At 35.3% G+C, this 16,853-nt stretch overlaps 1 protein-coding gene across 1 annotated transcript in view; it reads left to right on the top strand.

The window, feature by feature from the left end:
• SGCZ (sarcoglycan zeta) overlaps positions 1–15,461 on the top strand; it is a 396,272-nt gene extending 380,811 nt beyond the window's left edge. The window contains 5 exon segments of the mRNA XM_088056576.1: positions 2,599–2,722; positions 14,999–15,143; positions 15,279–15,374; positions 15,377–15,405; positions 15,408–15,461. Of these exon segments, the coding sequence (XP_087912702.1) occupies positions 2,599–2,722; positions 14,999–15,143; positions 15,279–15,374; positions 15,377–15,405; positions 15,408–15,461 (448 nt within the window).
• Positions 15,462–16,853: the final 1,392 nt, after the last annotated feature.

Genomic DNA, 16,853 nt, shown 5'->3' with positions numbered 1-16,853 from the left:
TGCATATAAAACCTAATTTATCTCAAAACATTGAGGAAATAATCTATAATCTTTTGCGTTTGCAGTAGTATGCTGCAGTCTCTTTTCAGATGCAGAACAGCCAAAGGATAACAATAAGAAAACTAAAATAGAACTGTAAAACAGATTTAGGCATTCAATTTTACTAATAGTTGGGTGGGGTTTTAAAATCTACTTTGATGCTCATCAGTCATTCCTTGACATTTCTACCACATTATTTGATTTCCAAAGACTGCTAAGAATCTCTATAGTCTAAAAAAACAAATTCTTCTCCAAGGTGTGGAGAAGGCTGATATTATCAACTTTTCAAGTTGAGAAATTAATTGCCCAAATATCTTCTTTTTAGACAAACATATATTTATTTATGCTAATGTACTTCATGAAAAGCTGTGATGAAACTAGACTAAACAACTTTAAGCTATACTGTCAAAAAGTTCTTTCTTTGTAAAAGGTAAAAGTTTATTCTTCCAAGAAAACCACAGTTTCTTGATCGACGTTCCTAAACAGATTTTAAATGTCCACATGCTAAAAAGTTTTAGTTAGGTCTGAGGGATTTGGATGTTATGAAACCAGAAATATTTGTAACTTGGCTAAGACACGTGAATTCAATGCAATAAATGTAGCTAACACTTTTGTCTTTATGATTATGGCATCTGAAACCACGGAGAAATGTTAATATTCCTGTAAAGTAGGTTATAAATCACAATGATAAGCTGCTGAAAGGTATGGAATGGAAGAATAAAATTATTTAACATTTATACTATTCAGTTTCCTTTTAACTTCAAGGTAAAACCTCATTAGGGCAATGGAGTACTCTCAGAAACCTCATTTCTGAGCTTTATAATTTACATAATTCATAGAGTATTTTGGAAGTTCTTTTTCTGCTGACCTGTAGCCATCAAAAGTTCACAAACCACCACCTGAAAAGCACTTGTGTATATCATTAAATAATTCATGATATTTAGATTCTTTCTCAGTACAAAGAACTGCAGAACCTTCTATCAACTTCTCCTTACAAAGCATCAAAAAAAGAAAAAATAGCCAAGCAGTAGCAGACATAGATATTCTTCTATTGATCCTATCTATATGTACCCCATGTATTTTTAATTTTTTTTATATCAGTATCTATAAATTGTATTTTTATCTATCTGGATACCTGCTTCTAATAGATTCATTTGTTTGCTGAATAAATGCTTTTCTTTTTATTTTTTTTTTTCATTTCTTTTCTTTCCCTGTTGAGTGTCAGTGACATGCAACAAACAGAAATGTTTCACAGAAACTATCTCAGTGACTTTCTTTGCATGTAAATGTGGCACTTTGGTTTTAAAATGGTAATCCAGTACTGTTCTCTGTACTTCAAAAATGCAATAGTTGAAATACTTTGAAATGCTCTTGTTCCATTTCTTGACAGACTTCATCTGGCTTTTCTCCACCAAATTCTCTGTCAAACTTCTTTCTCCATTATACATCTAGTACCTCATTATATTTTTGGATAGCTATGACCCTAATACTTTGCTGAAGAGGGAAATACAGTCTTTCCTTCAAGCTGCTCAGTCTAGACATTTTTATCATTAACATATTTCATCTTAGGAAAAGCTCTTGTTCAGGTAAAGTGTAATTGTGTCCTGCCATTATAATACTAAGTTATAAATAGATCAAAAATTTTGTCTCTCCCCCTCATAGTGCCATGCAATAAGTCTACAACTCAACAGAATTAGAATCTGAATTACTGTTTCCTACTTCAATACAGTTTTCATCCTGTCATTTTCCCTATTCAGCACGTGAGCATGTTTTCTAAAAAATCTTTGCATTAATACTTCCCTTTCAAGAGAAACTTCTACAATACTATGAGAAAGCACAGCTAAGAAAGAATCATACTTCTGCATCAAGGCTGATGAAGGATCTTGAGCATAGGGAAGAAGAAAGACTGACAGTAGAAAAATAATTTCTTTGAGTAAAGATACCAAGAAGCAGTGATGTGTGTCTTAACCCTACTCTAACAGGGTTATATGAGCATAATGAGTATTCTGGAGAACAAAAAAAAACCACACAACACCCCCCAAACAGCAGCAACATAACTGATTTTCTTTCCCTCTCTTCATACATGAAGCTGCTAAACATACCCAGAACATGAATGAGTCTGTCAAGGCAATGTAATTTTAAACAGTTTCACATAATTTAAAACATTTAAAGGTTTTGTTTTCTCTTTATTTTGTTAAGCATTTTTCATCAGTCACTAAGAAGATTGTAGCATTAAACTGTAATTACAGAAGCATTAACAGAGATGTGAAGATTCTTAAGTACCTATATTTCAGTATTAGTACAGTTGGATGCATTAAGTGCTAGTGCCAGAAAGCATCACTAAACAGATAAGTTTATATCAGTAAATCCTTAAATGCTTAACTTTTTTCTTTCTCTCTGTCACAAAAGACAGTCATAGAATCACATGTAGAATCTGGTTTTCCCTTGTTACCTTTCAAAATATGTTAGCATCTACCTGCATCATGAGTTTTGAGGCTGGGAAGTTTTTGGTGGTTCAATTCAGTGCTTTTTTTCTCAGTGATTGTTTTTGGCTTTCAGACTTGAATCTCCTACTAGATCTTTGGTGATGGAAGCACCCAGGGGAGTGCAAGTCAACGCAGCTGCAGGAGACTTAAAGGCTACCTGTAGGAAAGAACTGCACTTAGAGTCCACAGAAGGGGAGGTAAGTCCAGCCAGCAGAGAAATATTCTACAGCTCTGCCCAGCATAACACAAACAATGTGAAGAGGGTTTATTCAGCAGCAGGGTAAACAACACAAAAAGTGTGCTGCATTTGCCTTTGTTGAAGTAATTTTGATTTACCGTGTTCAACTATTAATATTTACTTCCTTTTTTACAAATATTTGAATCCATAAGTTTCATTCACACTGAAAAACACTTGGTTAAATTAATACAGATCAGAATTACTTGTAAATTAAGAATCAAAGAAAAAGCTTCCATGGAAGACTCGGTTAAATGATAATGGTAAAAAAAATTAATTTGGATTAATCTGTCAAAATAAGACAGAGAAGTTTGGATTAAATTGAATTAATGCATCATTTAACCGTGATTAAGAGGTTTAACAAATTTCCTCTTTCTGTGGTGTAACTCCTTAATCTTCTACTATCTCTCTGAGAGAGACAGAGTACTTCCATCATATGTTCTCTCCTGTTTTGTTAGTGTCTTGTTTCAGGTATCAGTGATATGTGGTTGACATAAAAAGATTTTGGTAAAGATTCTTCATATGTAAACCATTCAAAATGGGGTCACTTGTTGGGGTGGCAGTCTTTGTATTGCAGAAATGAATGAAGCATTGCTCGTATGGGAATCCTTTCATTCTCACATAATAAAATGATAGAATATTTAAAAAAAAAAGGCAAAAAACTTGTTGAAGGCTATCATGAGCTCTCAGATTTTTACTTGGCACTTTGGGGAAATTTATAGGTTTTCAAATTGTTCTCAGAGGGGCTTACTACATTACAGCATTTTTGGAAATCCATAATGTAAATATCTCATTGAGAATGGAGCTCTTTAGAAATGTTTTTCTTTTTGTGTTTGTATTTTGTATTCTTTACCAAATGTTTCCAGATATTTTGCATACTATCCAACATAAGCAAAACCAAACAGAACCAACATTCATATCTGTGACAGATAGTTCCCTGGAATGCACACTCTCCATTACAATGCAGACAGGAAAGTCTTGGCCAATATACTGCATCAAAAGCCTATTTTAATAACATTTTTTATTGAAGCAAGTACCTTTCCAGCATAATTAAAGCACTATATTTTCCTAATTTTGAGTCTCAAATACTTATAAACTACATGCTCCACCTTATTTTTGAGCTTCTCCAAAAGTAAGCTCTTCCCCCAGTCTCTCATCTTTACATACCACCTCTCTTACTGTTTCCTAACATTGCTGAGATAGAAGTAAAAAATCTAATCCTCTTTAAATGTTGTCCTGCCTCACCATTGTCCTTTCTGTGGGTATTTTTGAGTGTAGAGCTCCCTGTAACCTGTCTTGTTTTCCTTTCACAAATCCCTACCTGGCCAAATCTACTGAGTTTCCTAAATTTATTAACATAAATTTTACAAATGGAATGTATTTCTTTGTTCTTTCCCTTCATAATATTGCCAGAGGGGAAAAGTGAAAATTAACTTAAAATTAACATTAAAAAAAGAAGCCAAGAGAAAGACTGTCACGTTTCCTTAGTCTCCCATTATTCTTTAAGCAGAGATAGTTTCTATATTCTCTTTGTTTTGTATCATACACCTTTTCATATAAATATTTTATCTGTGGATCCACCCAGTTTTTCCTCTATATCAACACTGTGATTTAACTGAATGACTTCTTGGTTTTTTTCAGTATTTACTAGACATTGTTGGAAAGGTAGTTTTGGAAATAGTGTCCTAGGACTTCAGTTGGACTTTGACAATGGGAATATAAGAAAAGATAGAATGCCTATATTATGTATAATTCAGAACTGGAGTTCAATTCAGCATTAAATGTTTAGTAGTAAAAAAATGCCAGTGAAAAGCTGACTTTTCTGAACTTCTTATTAAAAATAAATATTTTCTCTATGTGATAAGACTTTGCATTTTATTTTCTACATAGATGTTAGATTGATTGAAAATTATCAGAAAACAAATTACCAACCCTTCTCCACTCTTTCAAAATGAACTGTTCAATAAATATACATCTGACAAAGTTCTAAGTCTTGAATGCTTGCAATTTCAGTAAGATCTGAAATGAACTGTAGCCTAAATCCACAGAGAAATTCTGTCCTGAGGTCTGACCAATGCCTTTATAGTCCACTGTTTAATCTCTTCCAGTTTAGAGGGCTAGAGGAAAATGCAGTAACACTTTGGAAGGCACATGACAGGCACCACAGCATTAGCTGTTCTGCAAAGTTACCGTGGCCTCGTTAGGGAATTGCTGGACTAAATACAACCTGGTGTGAGGAACCAGGGTAAAGATCCAATGGATTAAATATCTACACAACAAAATGTTGATTGCTTTTCCTCCCAACAGATAAACCATAAATTAGCAGACAGTATAAACAAAAAATCTTTAAAAGTTTTTTAAGAAAGCACATTTTAAAATGACAAAGTATCTGTATTAATTAGATATCTGTATCTATCTTCATTTTAGCCTAAGAATTGAATGCCTTATCAGTCAGGTTTTCTCCACAACAAAATTAACGTTGTCTTTGTGAATTGGATCTGTGAACCATTTTCATGAGACAATTTGTACTAGAAAGAAATGCGAGAGGTTTTTTATTATTTTTCTTATGGTTAGCTAAATTTATATTTAATGTTTGAAAGCTTTTTCACAAACCCATCAAAGATGTGAATATGTATTTTTTTTTTTCTCTAGCAAAGTCATTGCCCTATTATGGCTATGAAAATGGCTATGTGGCACCTGGAATCAACCAGTTATTCCCATGTTAGAGAGCATTATGCATTCACTGACTATGAAACATAGATTTTCCTTTTATTTAAGAATAACTTCAAAATTTTTTTAAGAACATGTGTGTTTACAAAATGCTTTTCCTCTAGCTTTATTTCTATGCAGTATAATCTTTAGCCTCCCACATCACAAACTGAATGCCCCTGCAAGCATCCTGAATTCTGCTGTTTGATACATTTTCTTTTTATTTACTGCAGTATTATAATAATCCTTTTAGCCCTATTACACATTATAATGTCTGATCCCAGACTGAATACTGGGGGCTGTAATTTGGATTCAGACTCTGCTGCCCTTTCTAAAGCTCTTGAGCTGCACCCTTGTGAGTCAAGGCATCAGCAGAAGAATCCTTTGATTCAATTATAACTTGGCATTTAATTGTGAACTATGTATTATTCTATAAATAAACCATAACCAATGGTTTAAAACAGCAATCATTTACAATGAATGTGAAATATGAAGCTCCAGGCTACAGCTGAATCCACTAGTTCACATAAGAAGAAAAAGACCATTTCTTGTCTATAAATTCAGCACAATGGCTGCTGGTTCCCTACTGCTTCTTCACATAAAAGTATAATGCAAAAGTACAAATCAATTTTTAATTCTGTAGATACTTGATTTTACTAGATATAAAAATGTTCAAATTGAACCTGAAACACGTAATCATATAAAGATAGCAAGCTGAAAGGTCTATTTGATGGTATCCACTCATTGGCCTAACAACTAATTGTAATAGTTTTGACCATCCAGAATCACAGAATGGGTCAGGTTGGAAGAGGACCACAGTGGGTCGTGTGGTCCCACTTCGCTGCTAAAGCAGGGTCATTCTAGAGCACACGGCACAGGCTTGTGTCCAGATAGTTCCTGAATATCTCCAGTGAGGGAGAATCCACAACTTTTCTGGGCAATCTGTGCTGGTGCTCAGTCACCCACACTGTAAAGAAGTTCCTTCTCAGATTTAGGTGGAACTTCCTGTGAAAGAGTTTCTCCCCTTTGCCTCTTGACATGTTGCTTGGCACCACAAAGAGCCTGGATCCATCCTCTGAGACCCTTTGTGCAGATACTCATAGATATTGAAGCGGCCCCTCCCAGATGTCTGTTCTTGAGGCTGAACAGGTCCAGCTCCCTCAGCCTTTCCTCACAAGAGAGATGCTCCAATCCCTTAATCATCTCTCTTGCCCTCCACTGGACCTGCTCCAGGAGCCCCATGTCTCTCCTGCCCTGAGGAGCCCAGAACTGGACACTGCACTCCTGATGTGCCTCACCAGGTCTGAGTAGAGGGGCAGGATCCTCTCCCTCAACCTGCTGGCAACAATGCTCTTCCTTATGCACCCCAGGATCCCATTGGCTTTTTTGGTCACAAGGACACTCTGCTGCCTTATGGGCACGTTGTTGTCCACAAGGACTCCCAGCTCCTTCTCTGCAGAGCTGCTTTCCTGCAGGTAAGCCTCCAGCCTGTGCTTGCCTCTGTAGAATTTCAGAATGTTTCTCTCTGCCCATCTCTCCAGCTTGTTGAGGCCCCTCTGAAGGGCTGAACACTCTGGGGTATTATTGGCTCCATCAGTCTCTGAAGCAGAAGGCTGCTAAGTAGGCTCAGCTCTTAGGAATCTTGTGCAGCTGCTATGTGTCTTTCCAAGGAGCTTCTGTGTAAGTTAGGCTCTGCACTTTGCATCCTGTTGACTGTCCAAGATGAAATCAATAAAAGGAGGAAGATGTACAGAGGCTTCTCATCTTTACAAATGTATCAATATTAATCACTTTGTCTATGACCTTTTACCTATTTACTTCTTTATGCCCTTGTATTTCCTGGTCAAATTAAACTCTGTCATAGCATCGTTTGTATATTTAGTTGTTTCTGGCATAATGAGGCTAATCCCTCATTATGGTAAGGCTTATAGCTGTCACATTAAAAATGAGCAATATTCTTTAACAGAAAAATTTTACTCTAAATCAGTGTGGCAGACAAGAGGTCAAGTTTATATTTACTGTTTTAGCACAGCGTGTTTATTGAAACACAGACAATATTATTTTGTAGAGTCTAACAAATGCATGTAACATTAACATTTGATCTATAATCCTATCCAGTTCTAAGTCCAGGAGATTAATATCTAAGATTTATTAATATTTAATAAAACTACAGTAATCTTAACTTGTAAGCTCAAATATCAGTACCATTTTAAAGCATTCGGCGACATTTTTGTGAATGGTTTTTATGTTCTGAAAGAGAAAACAAAAAAGAAACAGGACTTTTTAAATCAAGTAGATACAATGAAATTGAATTACTGTGTTGTACATGCTACTTGCTATAACTATGGAGGAATGGCTGGTCAAATACAAAACCATTTCATAGACTAGTTCGATTCAACCAAGTTATGTTTTTCCAAGATTAAATGTATAAAAAAATTAAATTTTTGTATACTTGAATTGAGTTCAATAGACAATAAGCAATGCCAGGCTCTAGAGCTCAAAGGTCCATTGTTTATTCACCAAAAATTATCTAATACATATGCTGAATTTTGTTTTCAAAGCCTTTTTCATGGTATAAAGCAGTTAATTTCTGTTATCAATGTAGATAACAGAATGTTATCAATGTAGAAAGAGAGTAGTGAAAATGAAGGGAATTTTTTCTGTATTTTTTTTAATTATAGGTTTAAAAAATTCTATTAGGATTTTTTGACAGATACATAAAATAAAATGCATATAATTTTTAAAAAACCCTCTCACTTTCAAATCAAGTATTCATGCATAATTTAATTTATAGAAAAAAAAAACAGTGTTCTTTACCAGTTTACAATCAAAAATGCAGAACTACAAAAGCAAAGCGTTTTGACTGACAACACCCATATTTAAAATGTTTTCTCACAGCTGTATTTTCACCATAAGGAATTATATTAGAAAGATAAAAGTGACAATGAATAATTTATTATATATATATATATTTTAAAATTAGCATCACCTTTTAATCTAATGATTATTTGAATGCTAATTAAGTTTTTGTACTCTGTAAGTTAAGCACAAATATTCCAAGTACAGTTTCTTTTCTAGACTGTGTACAGAAATGGTACATAAAACACAAAGAAGTCACATCTGTCCACAACTGAATGAATTTGCAAAGACTGAAAATTATTTCCATAACAGAAAGAATAAATACACCAGAAAGTGTTTTTCTTCACTAGGCACCCTATTGTATTTGGGTTATAACTCAGAAGTACCAATATATACCTCTGTGTATTAAATTTACAAAAATTTGTACTTAAAATTAAACCTGACCCTCAGAAACACCTCTTTGGTACTGATGAGTCAAAACATAAATTCTTCACTTCAAGAATTAACTGTACACTTCACTAATGTACAGTGTTATTTTTAATGTATAGATATGTTATTTTTTCAAATCCCTTTCAGTTTTCAGTAGTTGTGACATGGAGATGGGAATGGGAGCAATGCTGCCAGGGTGGCTGTGCTCAAGTATGCCAGGTATAATCTTCAGAAAGAGAGCATTCACCATACCAGGCCATCCCGAGGCCTGAAGGTCTCATTTGTCTTGTGGTCAACTGGTCCTGGTACTGTAGAGAATATTTTTCGATACACAGTCTGTACTAGATATTTTGGTGTTCTCTGAATGTTTAGTATATTCAGTTTCATCTCAGGCATTACATTAATTTCACTGTTTAACTGTTCCTCAAAACTATTAATCATTATGACCAGTATGGTTCCAGGTATTGTGCCACCATATGCTTAAATTTTCCACTATATATGCTATCAAGCTAGTATTTTAATTTTTCACTATGTCTTTTTGTTCCTTTTTCTCAGAACTATCATTTAGATTTAATGAAAGCCACAGATAAGTATTAGAATAAATGGTCCATGCAAACTAAAGTACTTCACTTTATCCTATAGTTCGTCTTAACCTTTAATATTGAAACACACCAGCATATGAAAATTACATAGTCGAATCTAGTGACCTAATCTATATAATCCTCTTTGTAGGATGCTTCTGATAGCCTAGGCAGAATAGCAGAAAGACTAAGAAAAAACCTTGCATTTCTGTAATTCAGAATAATTGAATAGTTAAGGAAATCCAAAAGGTTTATTTAGTGAGACATCACTACAGTGTCTTATACTGGTTGATTAACACCCACCTATCAGATTTTCTTCTTTTCTTTCACAGTTCCTCCAGTCTCCTGACATTTCTTATCTACATTAGACCTGAAATATGCCTTTGCAACACTATAGAATTGCCTGTTTTATCAGAGTGTTGGATACATGGATACAGAAAATTCTTCATTGTCTATAATCCTAAATCCTAAATTTGATTTTTTTGACTTGGCTGTACAACTTAAACTGTCATATGCTGTCTTGACTAAGACCCATTGGAGAATTTTATACATGACAGGTTCATATCTCTGTATTAAAGGGCTTGTACAAGTATTTGATTTTTTACCTCATGCTGACATATTTCCCACTGAAAGTTTTCCCCTTCAATTCAGTTCTTTCTTTTGTAGATAATCTGTATTTTCTGGCTTGCCTTCCTGTCCCTTCCACTCTCTATGTTCAGATTAACAATACAGTCTGATGTGCAGGTGAATGGCAGACCTTCATTAGCAAAAAATGTATATAAAAAGAGTACCATTTTCCCATTCTTATCACATACACTCCATGCTAATTCAGTTTGATACTTTAATTAGTCAGAAATCAGATCTATTTTTAAACATTATAGAACTAATCTGTTTTTCTCTGTACTAAGATGCATGCAACAAAGTAGTGATCTGGGATTTCTAAACCTTAAGTATTTAGAGAGAATGACACTGCTCAGCATTCTGCTCTCCATGAAATAACATTTCTCCGAGTAGATGCTGCCTTTTCCATTTTGCAATCTGTCAGTCATTCTCCTACAATGTTTCAAGAATGGATGAATTGGTTTTATTTGTGCCTATTTATCTGCTGAGGAGTGAGACTCTCAGAAAGAGTATGACTGGCCTACATTGCCTTGATATATGTGAGGTGTTAAATGGCTTATCTCATATGTCTCACAGCAAAACAGATAAGAGGAGGACCATGTACACAGGCACTTCCATTATCTACTGTCATCTAGCAACAGTGTTCCCTAGAAACAGCACTGTTTAATTTTTTGTCTTGCAACTTCTTCCCTTCTCTTTAAGCACTTGATAGCATCAGGCATAAAACAGTAAGTAGTTTAAGTTTTGCTGGTGTTGGAGGACTTTTCAGCCATGAATTTCAGTTTTTAGCAGATCAGAGGGCAGGAAACCTATATCCTCAAATATGTACACTGAAATTCTTACTGTGTTGGGATACACTGGTGGTATATTTGGATTCCTGCTCACCTAATAGACCCTAATAGATAGCAATGTTACATCTCTAAATTTGGTCTTTCATTTATAACCTTGACAACATATATACAAGGTAGATTTTAATACTGGCTTTAAACCATCCTTATTAATCCTCTTCATCTCAGGCTTCACCAGGGTGTAGCTATAAGGATGTGATTAAACTGGACTCACTGCAGCAGGTATCACCTTCCCAAGAAGCCAGTTCAGCTTTTCTCAGACACCATACCCCAGTATCCGGGTTGCTCACCGGCTGTTCTGGGGTGCATGCTGGGATGGGACTCGCTAGCTACCACGCAGGATTATGATACCAGATAAACCTGGATTGTTGTACATCACAGTGTGAAGTTTGTAAGTACCAGTGGAAGAGCCTGCACAGCTATGCTCATAAAGATCATTTCATTTAATTAGCAAATTAACTGAGCTACATTGTCTTGTAATGCACATCAGAGTAAGGTGCTCTGGATGAAAGTCTTGGAGCAGTACACTACTGAACATCTGCAATGATAGATTGTAGAAGTGTAGCTGTCCTGATGTAAACAAACAGAATTATTGAACTCACAACAAATAATATAATAAAGTTCAAGAAATTTAACTCCTCCCACATCTCTGACACATAGGCCCTCTGATTTTTTGAGTTAATGCTTGTTTGAAACAAAACACGTCTTTTAGAACCCATTTAATTTTGGTCTACAGATTTCACATGATTCTTCCCCATCATGACTGAAGCAAAGCTGTTAAAATGGCCAGTCACACAATCTGCCAAAAGTATAAAGAGCTCATCTTGTATTTTGTTGGATTGCCTGAAATGTTCTATATTGAAGTGTTTTTTTATTATTGCATACATAATATTCTAATGTCTCCAGCTTCCATAGAAATAGTCTTTTTCTTTTCTTCTTTGGTATTCCAAGTATATTGAGGTGTGCTGGTTTTGGCTGGGATTTTATTTTGTTCACAGTGGCTTGTATGGGGCTGTGGTTTGGATTTGTGCTGAACACAAGGTTGATAATATAGATGTTCTTGTTATTGCTGAGAAGGACTTACACAGACCCAAGGACTTTGCTGCTTTTCGTCCAGCCATGCTGGGGAAGAGACCAGGGGTGCACAGGAAGTGGGGAGGTGACACAGTCAGGGCAGGTGACCTCAACCGACCAAAGGGACCTTACATACTCTATGACATCAGGCTCACTATATAAATCTCCTGGGGGAAGAAGGAATAAGGGGAAAGGCCTTTGAAGTGCTGGTGTTTGTATTCCCAAGTCACGGTTGTGATAGGGCCCTGCTCTCCTGGAGTTGGCTGAACACCTGCCTGCCCATGGGAAATAGTGAATTCCTTCCTTAGTTTGCTTTGCTTGTGTGTTAAATTGTCTTTAACTCAACCCATGAGTGTTACAGCTTCTACCCTTCCAATCCTCTTCCTAATCTTTCTGGTGGGGGAGTGAGTGGCTGTGTGACACATGGCTGCTGGCTGGGGTTAAACCATGACACAAGGCTTACTGAAAGTCAGTATTAGAAGTCCAAAAGGCCACTCAGATTTATTTTTTTTTTAAGCTCTATTTGTTAAAAGTTATCAAGAACTGCTGATTAAAAGTATATGACATTACTGGCTCCAGTTTAATATCCTGTTGAGTTACTGTTGAAATTGAAAGTATTTTATCACAGTCATGTTCTGACATCAATTTTTGATCTTTCTCCCAGTACAGAACTATGCTGAGCATTATTTAATACAAAAGATATACTTACATAGACCTTGCATTGTTAAATGCTACTGGATTTTTATGCAAAGGTATTGATAACACTACTGTTGCTACTTTAATAATGAACCTTTTACCATCTGTTTTTTCTTGATATGAGACGTGAAAAAATACTTTTAATTACTAATTAATTGTCACTCCATTCATTATTATGTCCTTTGTTTCCTTCCCACATACCGTAGGGTTAAAGTTAAGGTTAGGGCTAGGTTTTGTGTTTGGGTTATGGTTAGGATTAAGGTTTATGTTGTTTGTTATTAAACTCTTTTTCCCGTATCTCTTATTTTGTTTTTGTGTTATATTTGCCATAGTTACTTTTACATTTACTCTTATCTGAGCTGAATGTTTTAACCTGTGTAATTTTTTTTCCAGTTGTAATTCTAGCAGAACATAATTAAATTGTTCCCAGTACCATCCACATTTCTTTCATAAAAACTCTTTCTTCAGGGGTTATGACTACTAATTGTCTCAGGTCTGTAATACTGGACTTTCCAAGCAACATTGTGTCTTTGTGTGTCTAAATACATCATTCCTTTGTTGTGTAAATTACAGGACAAAGATAATAATTTGCTGCATTTCACTTTAGTGATCACTTCCTCTATCAGTAATGATGTGAATTAAAGCAGGCATTGTGACATGCAGATGTCACCTTTGCCTCTGCGGTTCTCCCTTTCTGTCCCTTTTAGTATTTCCTTCCATGACAGTATATATCTGTGGGAACTGGAGAACTTACAGTAATGGGGAGTTGTAGTGTTTCGGGCTACGTTCAGACTCTATTACCTTCAATAATTCCAGTCATTTACAATCCTTCTGTTGTGGATGGAAACATGAATATGCATCCAGCCCTGTAAGGAATTTTATCCAGACACTTTCTTTTTTTCCCAGCCTGTTGTTCCAGCCTTCTCTACAGCAGGAGCTCAGTAGTGCTTTTGCACTGCCTTGCTGCCATATACCACTTATTTTATCATAAAATAATACTTGTGTCCTGTAGAAAACAAAACCAACATTGCTGTCACTGTTGGGCACGAAATTATTCACACACAGCTCAATGTGTGATAGGAAAAAGAGAGCGATTTATTTTGTAGTTCCTATATTTATAGATTCTCGACAGTGACCAGGGATTAGATAGTCAGGTCACCACCTTCCCAACCACACTGGTCATGAGAAATGTCCATCAAAAGACATTTCTTTAATGGAATGTATAAACATCTATGTTTATTGTTACTTTCCTGGGAAAGTGGCTAGAAACTATGAAAACAAGATCAGAAGGTTTAATTCTCAGGGCGACTCAATGCTTTCCCTATTTCTTCAGGTTCTTTACATGTACTGTGTAGACTGTGGTATAATGATGCCAGGTTTGTTGATTTTAGATACCAAATGAAAAACACTAACAAGTATTTAAGGAATTTGCCTCTTCCTAAGTTTCATAGTGTCACTTCCAGAATTTAAGGCCATTTTGATTTGTTACCTGTCTTCTAGAAGTTCGTAGTCTTCTCCTGAGATAATGACTGATCTTACCTTAGCTCTTCTTTACTCTTTCCATAAACAAAAAATAAATTCTGAGCAGCTGGACACTCATCTGTTTGTGCCAGTAGAAGACATGTAGTTTTCTGCAAATGTAAGTATTGGAGAAATCAACAGAGATTCATGAATGTTACTGGTATCTACAGTTTCATATAGACTCATTTTATTTCCAATGGCAGATTTAAAAAAAAACAAATATTTTTTAATCATATTCAATGCTCAAAAACAAATGGGAATATCTTGATGACCTTCTTAATAAGACTTTAACCTGAAATATTTCCTCCTCTTAATTTAGGTCAAAGAAGCTCTTTATTTTGTGCCTGTGTCTTTGTAACCTCATTTAATTATTTTCTGGAAGTAGCTGTTGTTAAGCCCCTACAATTTAGCACAGTTCAGCACATATTTTCAACTGCTTACAGGAGCACACTGGGGAACGTGCTTTAATATTACTTCACACCTATTAAAATACAAATTCTGCCAGAGCAAGTATATGCTGCTGCTATGAATGAATAAATGTTAATCATAAAATGTACAAATGAAAATTCAACTTATTCAAGAATATTGTCAAAATGTTTTTGTATAATAATGTTTGTACCTGAATAAACATGTCGGTGAAGTAATTGCATATATTACAATTCATCATAATGACTATTAATGCAGAAATGACTACATGGAGATGAAAAACAATAAATGCTGACAGCTTTTTTATTTCTAAAAAGAGTAATTTCTAATATATCTTTATAATACTTCTAATAAAATATTTCTAAAATTTTAAATACACTTCTAAAGAATCACAGCTGCCTCAAAGCACTTCTTTAAAATATGTCTCACTGCTGAAAGAAATTTATGTATTCCTTTTTTTTCTCCCTCTTTTAGATATTTTTAAACGCAGATACAATCCGCCTGGGAAATCTACCAGTGGGGTCCTTTTCATCCTCCTCCTCCTCCTTCTCCTCCTCCTCCTCACCCAGCTCTTCAGCCCCTCGCCAGACAATCTATGAGCTCTGCGCCTGTCCCAATGGTAAACTTTACCTGTCCCCAGCAGGAGCAGGCTCCACATGTCAATCCAGTAGCAACATCTGCTTGTGGAGCTAGAATGACTCCATTTTATCCTCACACCAGAATAGCCTTTTGTTACTATCCCTCTGCTTCACAGTTCAGTTCGGTTTCCCTTGTGACAAGTTCGACACTTCAAACGGCCTGCAGAGCAACTTCTTCCACTGTAAGCAGGAATACAGCGCTGCCTTCTCTTGTGGTTTGTGCTGCCACTCAACACAGTGATGAGAGAGAGAGATATCCAGAAATCAATGTATTCTTCATCAGGAAACCTAGAACATAAGATCACCTTATTTTCCAAAAGGGACAATAACACAGGTGCCTTTGCTACTTGAAGTGAAGCACATAGTTTTAGATTTTTGCAGGACCTGGATATGAGCTGCACATAAATATATATCTAGAGAGAGAGAGAGAGTACATGAATTTTCCCAGAATCTGATGGTGAGATGAATTGGTTCCCCTTGTATGATATATAACTTTACTGTCTGAAAGCACAATTTTCCATTCATCTTTTTGGATGTAAACTTTTATCCCTGAATTTTAAAATTTTAAAGCATTGTGTGATGCTTGCTTTACTAAACAAATTCAGTAAATGGTTTTTAATACAAAAAGAGACAGAATTCCTCCCTGAGTTTGGTTTCTTTAAAAATGTGTTGTTACTATTTGTCTACTAAGTCTAGGGTTTTGTACACTAGGTAAATTTTGGAAGTGCTCAGCAATATTACTTTAAAAGTTAAAAATACATGCTCTTGTTTGTCAGATCTGAATGACCTTATATTTTCATGGCCATTGCATGTGAAGTGATTGCTTTAAGTAGAATATACAGTTTCTGGAAAAGAAGAACAGGGTATAGAAGGAAATTCTGATGATATGTTTGTTGATCAGTGTATTACTCTTCACAAGGTTCTTATAATTGGCAAATACAAAACCGAGAGAAATCTTCAAAGGTACATCTTGCCCATTTTCTGACTATACTTAACTGCTGCCACTTGAACACAGTACAAACATTGTTAGTAATGTAAAGTGTGATGCTGAGAAGCAGTGCACTAACAACTTGTATGACATTCACATTTATTATTCTCTTTTGTTTACTGTCTACTGCTGAGGTTTCGAAGTAATAGTAGTATATATAAAATCACATATTAAATGACATTCAGTATTAAAAAGTACATCGATATTACCTTGACTTTACCAGGTCTGTGTTTAAATTATGCAGCCACATTTGCACTGAGATCTCACTACTGACTTTCTTTTTTGACAAGTTTCATGTGGGATTTCTTTCTTGTATCAATGTTCATATTTATGTGGCTTGATTGGTAATTGAAATCTTATAAGAAATGCTTTGGTATGCTGCTGGTAAAATTGTCACAACATTGATTAACAAGAGTATCTTGAAACTTGCAGAACCCAGGGAAGTAAAACAATATAAAAATGTTTCCTAATGTGGAAGATGGCTTGATTGTGTGAGGTAAGTATGTTTTTTAACTCTATTCTTTAAATTACATCACCTAGCTTGCATTGTTAGAGGCTTCTGAATCAAAGATCACCAGTGATATGAGAGCTTTTGCAAAGTAATTCTAAAGCCAGGGGAGATGGTGCAAGGTGGGTATTTCTACACACATTTTTATTTTTTTTTAGAGAAAATAAATGAAAATGAGTAAACTAGTATGGTGAT

This window comes from Pseudopodoces humilis, chromosome 6, assembly GCF_049639895.1.
Source record: "Pseudopodoces humilis isolate 2021_Gansu_Grassland_sample_001 chromosome 6, ASM4963989v1, whole genome shotgun sequence".
NCBI classification, from domain to species: Eukaryota; Metazoa; Chordata; class Aves; order Passeriformes; family Paridae; genus Pseudopodoces; species Pseudopodoces humilis.
Note: the sequence above shows the minus strand (reverse complement) of the source record. Positions and strands in the feature narration are given on the sequence as shown.